The sequence below is a fragment of the Ursus maritimus genome, unplaced genomic scaffold (genome assembly GCF_017311325.1).
Source record: "Ursus maritimus isolate PB19 unplaced genomic scaffold, ASM1731132v1 scaffold_25, whole genome shotgun sequence".
Taxonomy (NCBI): domain Eukaryota; kingdom Metazoa; phylum Chordata; class Mammalia; order Carnivora; family Ursidae; genus Ursus; species Ursus maritimus.
The window spans coordinates 45141134-45152391 of NW_024425008.1; the positions used below are offsets into that span (position 1 = coordinate 45141134).

Here is an 11258-nt window from a genome sequence, read left to right on the forward strand (position 1 = left end):
TGTGCTTTGCTATTGCTTGCCTTCACAAAGCGGAGTCAAAGAAACCAAACCCACAGAAATTGTCTTTGAATACACTCTCAGTACCTTGCTTGGCAAGGTGAAAGAAACCTAAATCGGTGTGAGTGGATGTGAACAGTGGACGTGGGGGGAAAGGGTTAAGATTGTGTGCTGCAACTCGGTCGAGTTTCAGAAAGTTCTCTGGGGAGCCCAACTGCTGCGTCCCTTCGCTACCCTGCCTGCGAGGCCGACTGTAACAGGATGCTGGGACTCGAGGCGCTCGCCTCTTGCTTTGTGCGAGGCAGAAGAACCAATAAGGAACGAGGCAAAAATTGGGTGCAGTAAACCCGAAAAGGGGGCGAGGAGGCCTGCGGGAAGAGCGGGGGAGGAGAGAGGGAGGAGCGGGGAGGGCCGAGCGAGGAGGAGGCCGGCGCTGAGCACCAGCGGCGCCCCTGACAGAAGAGGGGGAAGCCTGGGGGAGCGGGCCTCGGAGCGGAGGGGCCGGCGCGGGGAGGCGGGCGCCAGGCGGGGGTTTGCCGGGCCGCCGCGCGTGACGTAGCACCGGGCAGGGCGTTATCAGCTGCGGGGCCGCGGCGAGGGACGCGCGGCGACAGCGGACGGCGCCGCCCGGGCCCGGACCGCTGCAGCCCGTGGCCGCGAGCGGGTCCTGAGCGCTTCTGGCTGTCGCCCCGTCGCCGTGCCCCGTCTCAGGGCGGCATGAGCCGTCGGCCGCAGCCCTAGCGCCTGCTCCTCCGCGCGGGCGGCCCGGCTGCGGTGACGGGTGCTCGCTGCGAGGGTGGGGGCCATGAAGCCGAGCGCGGCCGGGAAGGCTAGGGAGCTGGAGCCGCAGGCGCCCGCCCGGGGCGAGCAGCGTGCGGTGGAGCCCGAGGGGCGCTGGCGGGAGAAGGGCGAGGCGGACACGGAGCGGCAGCGCACCAGGGAGCGGCAAGAGGCCACGCTGGCCGGGCTGGCGGAGCTGGAGTACCTGCGCCAGCGCCAAGAGCTGCTGGTTCGGGGCGCCCTGCGTGGCGCCGGGGGCTCGGGAGTCGCTGCGCCCCGCGCTGGGGAGCTGCCGGCGGAGGCGGCGCAACGTAGCCGCCTGGAGGAGAAGTTCTTGGAGGAGAATATCTTGCTGCTGCGGAAGCAATTGGTAGGTCGTGCCTGGAGGTAGGGGCACGGCTGCTCTGCACAGGGGCTGGTACTCGGGCAGGTGGTCTGGGGGTGGGCGTGAGGGTGCTTCCGCCTGGGGGGATTCTCCCTGTTCCCGGACCCCCATTCCTGCTTGGGCCGCCGGCGCCCACGCGTTTCTGACGGGTGCCCGCTTTGTGTCAGGTGAGGGGCTGGCGACCCTGCGCGGATTGCCGGGAGGGGGTGGCAGCTCTCCCCTCCTTGCGCTGCCTTTGGGATTCTTGGAGTCGCCTGGTTGTAACCTTCAATCCTTTCTAGTTAGACGAATTCAACGCCCTCTCCCCGAATGTTTGCAAACCCTTCTTTAAAATACTATTTCACTTGGAGGTCTTAGCTTCGTGTCCTCCCGCCGAGAGGGGACAAAAGCCGAGGAGGGGGCTTGTGGCGAGGTTAACTGTCCAATGTTGAATTTTACGATTACGCGGAAGCGCACGTAGGGAGCCCTGCCCCTCCCAGGGCTCTCGGCATGCCAGCTTTTGCCTGGGCTGCTGCTTAATTTCAAATAGAAGCCCTTTGTGCTAAAAGATGCAAATGATAGGAATTTGGCTGGAGAAAGTGCCCTGTCCTCTCATATTATATGTGACCGGTGGTGGAGGTGGGAGAAGAGAGAACCTGCTCTTAGGCAGCATTTATCTTACTGGATGTCGGTCAGCGTCTCAGTCATTCTATGCCATCTGCATTCATGGGGAAGAAAAAGAACTTTGGCGCTTAATGTATTGATGAACAGCTTTTGACCCCGCCTCAGAATAATGGCGGCAGCTTTGTTATGGTGACCTCAAAAATGTAGTTTTGAAAACAGAGAAAAAAATCTTTTTCTGACCATGTGATACTGTCTGAAACTAGACACATGCTCGATAATGTCCCTCCTACAATAGTGAACATAGGTGATGCCGTGTGGTTATTTGTCAAGGGGTTTCTTGTATTATCTCTTTTCAGATAATTTTTCTCTCTCCTTTCTCCCTCTTTCTCTCTCAGCATCAAAGTGCTTTTACTTTGGTTCATTTTTCCTGAAGAAACTCATTCTAGCAAACAGGCATATATGGTTTTTGTCTACAGGTTTTTTAAATCAAAGGACAGACAGGAGGAATAATATTCCTAGGCATCTATTTTTTAAAGATGTATCCTGGTTTGTGCAATACCTTTTTTGGCATTTTACTGTGTTTTGGTAGCAGACCAGATTCATATGTAACGTGGATTTGAGTCAATTCTTGCCGGTTATGCCTGGTCGTTGACATTTTATGCATTGTCTTGTACAATAGCACCTTTTTCTCTTCACGAGTTTCAAGATTGTGAGTGGCACATTCCTGTTGTCCCCTGGAGGGGAGCAAGGCAGCGTGTCAGGAGAATTTCAGTCCAGTCAGTGTTTGCGGTACTATTTTCAATTGTAGACTTGGCATTCATGATTTGAACCAGATGCGTTTTTAGTTCTTTTGCTTTCCCAGCAGTAGGAAGCACTAGGTGGCGGTGTGAGTTAGCACTACAGATCTGTCACCTTTGGAAACCCAAGTTGAGTTCAAATCTTGATGGACCTTCCCTTGAGGGTTTTGGATTTTGCCAAGCCACATTATACTTGGCACTGGCTATTAGTATTAGTTTCTCACTTTCAAAGGCCCTAAGACTGATTAAACCCCACAAAGCAACTAATAGAAAACAAAACTCTGTGGGACATTTGGCCAGAAAATCTCACCTAAGTAAGAGTATAGTGTATTGTAGGAAATACCTTACACCCTGACTTCAATTAAAGAGTCTGCTGTGAAGTATGGTTTTGTAAAAAATTGGCTCTATGTAGAGGGTTTTAAAAAAACTCCTTTTCTTATCCTTACCTATAAAAAGTGAGTTTGTATATATTTGTTGAAACGAAAAGCAAGTCCTGCGTTTATGAAGAAACTTTATAGCACCACAAAATGTAAGAAAGTAAAACTAAACATAGGACATATTCTTGAAGTTTTTAAAAAAAATTTCAGGTCATCCAGTAAAATTTTGGTTTTGGAAGATTTAGTGAACTCTTTAAATGGTAATTTGAATACCTAAGAGCAGACGTTCTGGTTCTTTGTGGCCAAAAATGTGTTCCTTTTTCCCTTCTGTGTTTCTTCCTAATCAGAATTGTTTGAGGAGAAGAGATGCTGGTTTGTTGAATCAGTTGCAAGAACTTGACAAGCAGATAAGTGACCTGAGACTAGATGTAGAAAAGACGTCTGAAGAGCACCTGGAGACAGACAGTCGGCCCAGCTCAGGTGAGTGTGTGAGCACAAGGACAGAGTTCTGCACTCAAGTTCTACTTCAGCCCCCCTGGGTTTAGCATTCCCAGACCTGCAAATGGCAATGGAGTTTGTTTCTAGGGCAGAGAGAATTAAAAAAAAAAAAAAAAAGCAGTCTGCCATTCAGTTGTATGAGAGGGAAATAAAACCAGATGACAAAATTTTTAATAATGAGATTGATCTGACTGGAGTCCCCTGAGTTTAAAAATAAAAGCTTCTATTCAAATTTCTGGAAGAGCAGTCCTCCTTTGAAACTTGAGAAAGTCAGAACTGGGCTAGAAAATTAGTCACACTTCAACTTCCTGAGACCACTTCAAAAGTTTTTTTTTTTTTTTCTTTTAAGCCATTTGGCTTCTTAAATAGATTTGTTTTTTTCTTCAGATGATTCTTTCTGAAACATTCGTGATAAAGTCGAGGCTTTGACAGATCTAAGTCTCTTTCCTTGAACATCTTTAAAGGTGGGGTCAAGGAGGAAGGTCAGTTTGAGAGTGAAAGTAACTTTGAAATGTATCCATAGATATGGACTCTTTGCCTTTTCCTAAGAATTGCTTGAGATAAAACCATACGGTCACAATGCTAAATTCAGTGAACCAAAATTGCCCCCCCCACAAAGTCTCCCTTTCCTGCCTTTCTTAGTTGATTAACTCTTTTCCTTTTAAGCACAAATGTGTACTATTGCTTGACATGATCTTAATTCCAAACGGTGTTTTTGTTTGTAGGGTTTTATGAGCTGAGTGATGGGGCTTCAGGATCCCTTTCCAATTCCTCTAACTCGGTCTTCAGTGAGTGTTTATCCAGTTGTCATTCCAGCACCTGCTTTTGCAGCCCCTTGGAGGCAACCTTGACTATCTCAGATGGTTGCCCCAAATCTGCAGGTAAGACTTTTTAGAATTGATAGACATTTTTAATTGGAAGGGGTCAAAGGTCCTTAAAGATTATCTAGCTTCAACCCCTTCTATTGATAGAAAAACAAAAGGGCAGGGAATTCCATCAACGTGCTACATTTCATGACATAGTTGATCTAGAATCACGATTCTAGAACCATAACATAGTGATCTAGACCACTTTTCAAGTCCTCTTTGGGTGCTAGTTAGCTGACGGTGGCAAGATAGCTGATCTTTAGAATCCTGTCCCAATATTACAGGTCTTGTGCTCTGTGTGTGAGCCTTTGCTGTTAGTTTAAATTGTTTGCATTTTCTTTTGAAAACCACTTTGAATCTGTTTTTTTCTTCTTTTAATCATTTAAAGCTCAAACTTACACTAAATTAAATATATCTGTCAGACTGATTGGCACATCAGGGAGCAGTGGCCCTTCCAGGTTCTCCAGAATGTCTTGTACGATGGCAGCTGTCTTTTCTTCTAGCAGGTGGGTGGGATGAGATTCCCCTGGGCCATGTGCCCTGTTCCCCATTTTGGGCTACCTTGCAGTGACCTCCAGAGAGAGTCATGCTGTTGTTTGGTACTGGAAGAGTTTCTGCATTTCCACTGTATGTCACACACTGTACCAGAGGCTCTGCATACATTTATGTCCTTTGAGTCCTCCCAATAGTTCTGCAGGGTGTGCAGGTATCATTAGCTCCATTTTATGTCTCAGAAAAATGAGGTCTAGTGAGGTTAGGTTAGTAGTTTAAGGTCGTATAGCTAGTGAGTGGCAGAGGCAGAATTCATGCTCGGGACTAACGGCCAGGTCCAAGTTTTTTCCCCATCACACCAAGGGAATTCAGAAATTGTGTTCGACCTTCTCATTGAACAGAGGAGGAATTTGGTTTTATAAAACAGTTCGTCAGAGGCTCCTCATTTGCTGAATGGCAGAGTTGTTGCTGAAACTTGGGACTCCTTTCGTAGTTCTGTTTTATTGTGGTTCCGCAGACGAGCGGAGAAAACCTGGCGAGGAGCTGTAGGAGCTAGCACAAGTCGTTGCACTCTCGGCTCGTCTGTGTCCTCCACTTGGATGGAAGGCTGAATTTTTGAGATCTAAGCAACGCAAACACAATGCCAAACAACTGAGGCTGCTAACTGGCTGGGCTCTTTGTGTTTGTACTTTGTGCTGTCAGCAGCAATCATTCAGGGAAACACAAATCTGTGTTATCTAGAGTGTCTAGGCCTCAAGTTCATTGGTAATTGCTCCCCTTCACTCTACAGATCTGGTTTCAGAGGGAAACTTTAAAACCCATTAAAGGCACTTTGGTATAGGTTTTCCTTGAAGACAGACCCTTGATCTCCCAAATGCCACATCTTCACATAATTGAGACAGTTGTACTGGGCCTTAGGGACTGAGATGTCTGTCTTGTTCCTTGACTCTAAGAGGGAACAGGGACAGAATAGTAAAGTGTAGGTAAATGTAGGGCAATGCTTAAATGTAGGGCGAAGATAGAGTAGTGGAGGAGGAGGGATGGGCAATGATATTAGCTAGAAAGGTTTCCCTTTCTTACAATTAGCTATTTATTAGGAGTGGAGGTGGGGGGGTAAGGACACAGCACAGCACTTTTACTTTATAATAATTTTTTCTTTACAAATGAATCATATCATTTCTGGGTCCAGAATGTATTTTTCTCAGGACTGCTAATTATCATTGAAGGTCATGGAGATTTCCCTTACATTAAGCAATTTATGTAGACTCTGGCACATAGGTTTTTAATATTTGAGTAAATAAATATAATATGGAATATATTAAATAGTGACAAAAACTTTGATTTCCCTTAGCTGAAGTTCATTAAAGGGATTTGATATTTGTAATAGTCACCAAGGTAAGATATCAAAATCATTTAATTAAGCAAGAAAGCTTAATTTCTTTTTTTTTTTTAAAGATTTTATTTATTTATTTGACAGAGAGACAGCCAGCCAGATAGGGAACACAAGCAGGGGGAGTAGGAGAGGAAGAAGCATGCTTCCAGCGGAGGAGCCTGATGTGGGGCTCGATCCCATAACGCCGGAATCATGCCCTGAGCCGAAGGCAGGCGCTTAACGACTGCTACCCAGGTGCCCCAGAAAGCTTAATTTCATTATATTTTGGCATCTACATTTTTGAGATGTGGAAAATTTATTCATTAATACTACAACTCCGTCTTTTAAAACCCTATCAAGAATTCCTTCCTATTTAAAAAATATTGTTTTATTTTTTAGTGTCACTATTGAAAATACAAGGTGATTATTATTTACATTTGGTTAGTCTCCATTGAAATTTGATCGGTTTCTTTGAATTTCCAATTGACAGTTATACCGAATATATGTCATTAAGAAGTAGGTCTAAAAAAAATAGAAAATGAAGAGAAAGCTCTCAGAAAGTACGGTTTAGGGGCGCCTGGGTGGCGCAGTCATTAAGCATCTGCTTTCGGCTCAGGGTGTGATCCCAGCGTTCTGGGATCAAGCCCCACATCGGGCTCCTCTGCTAGGAGCCTGCTTCTTTCTCTCCCCCTCCCCCTGCTTGTGTTCCCTCTCTCGCTGGCTGTCTCTGTCAAATAAATAAATAAAATCTTAAAAAAAAAAAAAAAAAGAAAGTACAGTTTATCTGCAGTATTTCAAAAGGAAACCAGGAATAGAATACAGAGGGTAGAGTAGCCCAGAGAAAGAATGATTCAAAAAATGTGGGTTTTTTTTTTCTAGTTATAAATGCAGTGCATACTTACTGAAAATTTAGAAAATAGGAAATAAAGAAGTAAATCTCACTTGCTTTCTACACTGCAATGCTACTATTGGCATCTTGGTGTGCTTCATCTAAGACTTTTCTCTTTGCATATATACAGTCATTAAGTTTATAATTACAGTCTGGTATTATATCATGATTTTCACTGAACTTTAAAGTATTTTCCCCATATTATTCAACAGTTTGAAAGTATTTTTAATGGCTGAGTACTTTTCTTTCAGACGATATATCATTTCTTGTTACAAATTTCTTTGTTAAATATTTCTTCCCTCATCCAGTAGTATGGACTGTATGTGAAAGAGTATAGTAGCTTCTGGGAATAGTTGTTGATTCTTAGCATTCTCTCTCTATTCGTGAATTTGTTTTCATAGAAATTGGCCTGAGTCAAGCTGGCACTGACCAATTCATTTCTTCAGAGTGTACCTTCAAATGTTCTTCAGATCTCATAGGATGGTTGGAATATAAAGAAGGCCACTGTGAAGATAAGGCCTCAGGGGCAGTTTGTCATTCCCTCTCCACATCACAATTTAATTCCCTTGGTATCATTGCAGATGTGAACCCCAAGTACCAGTGTGATCTGGTGTCTAAAAACGGAAATGATGTGTATCGCTATCCCAGTCCACTTCATGCCGTGGCGGTGCAGAGCCCAATGTTTCTCCTTTGCCTGACGGGCAACCCTCTGAGGGAAGAGGAGAGGCTTGGTAACCACGCCAGTGACATTTGTGTGGGATCCGAGCTGGACGTCATCAAGACAGACACTTCCTTACCCTCTCCAAGCAGTTTGTGGTCTGCTCCCCATCCTTCATCCAGTAAGAAAATGGATGGCTACATTCTAAGCCTGGTCCAGAAAAAAACACACCCCGTAAGGACCAACAAGCCAAGAACCAGTGTGAATGCAGACCCCACGAAGGGGCTTCTGAGGAATGGGAGCGTTTGTGTCAGAGTGACTGGGGGTGTCTCACAGGGCAACAGCGGGAACCTTAAGAGTTCTAAACAGGTGCTTTTGCCCTCTGGCGGAATCTCCTCTTTGGACAACGGGACCTTCTCCCCACTGAAGCAGTGGTCAAAAGAATCAAAGGCAGAACAAGTGGAGAGTAAGAGGTTGTCCCCCCCGGAGGGCTGCTCGCCAGGCGCTGCCACTGAACTTCCAAGTAGGCATCTGCCCCAAAATGCCAAGCCAGCTTCCCAGGAGCACGCTCGGTGTCCCACCGCTGTGACAGGGGAGCCCCCCAAAGACAGCATTCAGGTCCTAGCCGCCTCTCCGAAGGAGAGCCCTGGGAGGGGCCCCGCGCCGCCGCTGGAGAACAAAGTCGTGCAGCCATTGAAAAAGCTGTCACAGAAATGCGGCCAGCCGCCTGCCCCTCCGGCAGCGCCCCCTCCTGCCCCTGCTCCGCTGCTGTCTTCGGCCTTCGCGGTGGAAGAGCGGCCTGCGCTGGATTTCAAGAGCGAGGGCTCCTCTTCTCAGAGCCTGGAGGAAGGGCCCCCGGCGAAGGCGCCGTCCGTCCCGGGCCCGCAGGCCGCGGGCGGCCGGCCCCACCGCGGCTCCCGGACCGCGGCCGTCCCGCGTGGCTCGGCCCCGAAGCACCGGGGCGCCCCGGCCCTCCACGGGCCGGACAGCACGCTGCCCCCCGTGAGGGAGAAGAGCCGCGCGGCCAGCAAGAAGTGCCGGTTCCCCGACGACGCGGATACAAATAAGAAACTCAGGAAGGCCTCGTCCCGGGGGAGGAAGGGCGGGGGCGGGCAGCCCGAGGCGGGTCTCCCCAGCCGGCCGCTGGGTGCCGGCCACAGGGCCGGGGGCAGGGCGCACGGGCACGGCCGGGAGGCGCTGGTGGCCAAGCCCAAGCACAAGCGAACCGACTCGCGGCGCTGGCGCTCGGCCGCCGAGGTCTCCCTGGAAGAGGCCCTGCGGAGATCGCGGCGCGGCCGGCGCGAGCACGTGGGGCTGTACCCCGCCGGCGTGCCGCTGCCCTACGCCAGCCCGTACGCCTACGTGGCCAGCGACTCGGAGTACTCGGCCGAGTGCGAGTCGCTCTTCCACTCCACCGTGCTGGACACCAGCGAGGACGAGCGCAGCAACTACACCACCAACTGCTTCGGGGACAGCGAGTCCAGCGTGAGCGAGGGTGAGTTTGCGGGCGACAGCACGAGCTCCAGTGACTCCGAGGAAAGCGGGGGCTTGATCTGGTCCCAGTTTGTCCAGACTCTCCCCATCCAGGCGGTCACAGCCCCAGACCTCCACAGCAACCCCACGAAAACCTTTGTCAAAATTAAGGCTTCGCATAACCTCAAGAAGAAAATCCTCCGCTTTCGGTCCGGTTCTCTGAAACTCATGACGACCGTCTGAGGAGCACCACTGGTGGGGAGAGGGGGGTGTCTTCTAGTTTTCTAGAGGAAAAAGGTGGCGTCCTATTTTTCGTGTGACAATTTCGCGGAATGCTTTCCTTTTGTTGAGGTAAACCTGAGGTAAATTGTCTTGTCTTCATCCTGTAGGGACGCTAGTGCGTTTGATGGAAGGTAAAGAATGTTTTGCTGGCTAGGAGTGAATACTGGGTTTTTAATGGTGGTGATAGTGAATGAATTTTGTGGTATCAGGTGATTTTTACTGGAAATTCTCCGAGCATCTGTGAAGGCACAGGTTTTGAAGTTCAAGGCTTACGGGGATGGAACCTTTTGATCTGAAGGCCAGGTGGATGGAATTTAGGACACACATTGGCTTCTTGGTTCTCTCGGGCAGTGTCTCCGCCAGGCTTTTCCTGTTGAGAGGCACCACATACAACTGCGTGAGGTAGGTACGATGGACAGTCATTGTTTTCTGTAATTTTTTATATAGTGTCCCTTTCTTAGATGTATCCCCATTCCGTTTTCTTCTCAGAACTGTTTGGTTTACAGGACTCAGAACTTGAAGACCAGACCCTAAATCCAGAGCTGGTGACCTGGATAGGGAGGCTGGTAATAACCTTAAAAGGATTCACTAAAACTTTCACCACACTTGGTGCCTAGGCCCTGGTTACTGTAACCCTTTTAGGGCCCATTAGCCAACATTTTGATGCCTTTCTCCTCCTCCCTGATTGCAGCAGACCCAGCCATTTCTTCCTGGAAGGACTTGCCTTTGGGATAACATTTTGGTCCTTGGGCACTGAGAAATTCACTCCTAATGAAATAACCCTTGGGTGTGACTCCAAACCCAGAATTGCTCACTGAGCACTGTGCCACGTAAGCGTTGGCCTGAACATTTTAGTGCAATCCAGTCCAGATTGGACCACTGACCCTGTCTGGAAGGGCTTTTTTAAAAATATTTTTTTTGTTTCGGTAAACAGTATTGTGTAAAATTGTTTTTTATACCAGTATATGCATGTTTTGTGCATGAGTAGTATTTGTTTTGATATTTCTATGGATGTTAAATTACTGTATGATATAAACAGTATGTGTTTTTATATATCATTGTGTAAATTTAATATAACGCATTTTATGCTGTAATAAACAATTTGTTTTACTGCTGTTAAGTTTGTTGTTTGGGTATAAAACCAGTTACACATGAAAATCTTCTGTTGATTATTTTGGGATTTCTATTCTAAGCATTAGAATATTTGCAATAATTAAAGCAGATTTTAGGCGTAGGCTTTGATTGGATGGTGAGTGAGCAAATGAGGAAAAGCAAACCACTTCTTTAGAATAATTAAGGTACTTCTTTACAATTTAAGGTAAATTTGGTAGGTGTCTTCTAAGGAAGATATTTCTGAGAAGGAGTCTTCCCCCTTGCCCAACTTTTCAGTATAAAAAAATTTCCGACATGGAAAAGTTGATAGTACAGTAAACACCTGTATAGCCAACACCCAGATTCAACAATTGCTAACAATTGCTAACACTTGCTTTAACTCTCTTAACGTATACAGTAGGTTAAACCATATTACTGGTTTTGAAGGGTAAAGACAGATTTTGGCAATCCTCCCTCTCCCCACCACACTGCTGTACTCTTAAAATAAATTTCAGGCATCATGGTATTTCATCTCTAAAAGCTTAAGCATGTATTTCCTAAGAACAAGGAGATTCTTGTGTATAGAACTACAACATCATGATCACACCTAAGGAAAACTGACAATAATTCTGAATATCATCAAATATTTAATCCCTATTCAAGTTTTCCAATTTGTTTCAGAATTTTTAACAGCAGT

At 47.1% G+C, this 11258-nt stretch overlaps 1 protein-coding gene across 2 annotated transcripts; it reads left to right on the forward strand.

Moving 5' to 3' along the window:
* The first annotated feature begins 802 nt into the window (after positions 1-802).
* On the forward strand, positions 803-10584 carry DACT1 (dishevelled binding antagonist of beta catenin 1). 2 transcript variants are annotated; one of them, XM_040641888.1, is made up of 4 exons: positions 803-1147; positions 3287-3419; positions 4163-4318; positions 7527-10584. In XM_040641888.1, the coding sequence occupies exons 1-4, from the start codon at positions 803-805 to the stop codon at positions 9428-9430; spliced, it is 2538 nt and encodes an 845-aa protein (XP_040497822.1). In that variant the 3' UTR covers positions 9431-10584. The 2 variants fall into 2 exon arrangements, with proteins under 2 accessions (XP_040497822.1, XP_040497823.1); XM_040641889.1 differs by having other exon boundaries at positions 7638-10584.
* Positions 10585-11258: the final 674 nt, after the last annotated feature.

Excerpts from the sequence above, each read along its gene's own strand:
- DACT1 (XM_040641888.1), top strand. The coding sequence starts at position 803 with ATGAAGCCGAGCGCGGCCGGGAAGGCTAGGGAGCTGGAGCCGCAGGCG. Across the intron at positions 1,148-3,286 it reads TGCTGCTGCGGAAGCAATTG|AATTGTTTGAGGAGAAGAGA; the intron begins GTAGGTCGTGCC and ends CTTCCTAATCAG. Across the intron at positions 3,420-4,162 it reads AGACAGTCGGCCCAGCTCAG|GGTTTTATGAGCTGAGTGAT; the intron begins GTGAGTGTGTGA and ends TTTTGTTTGTAG.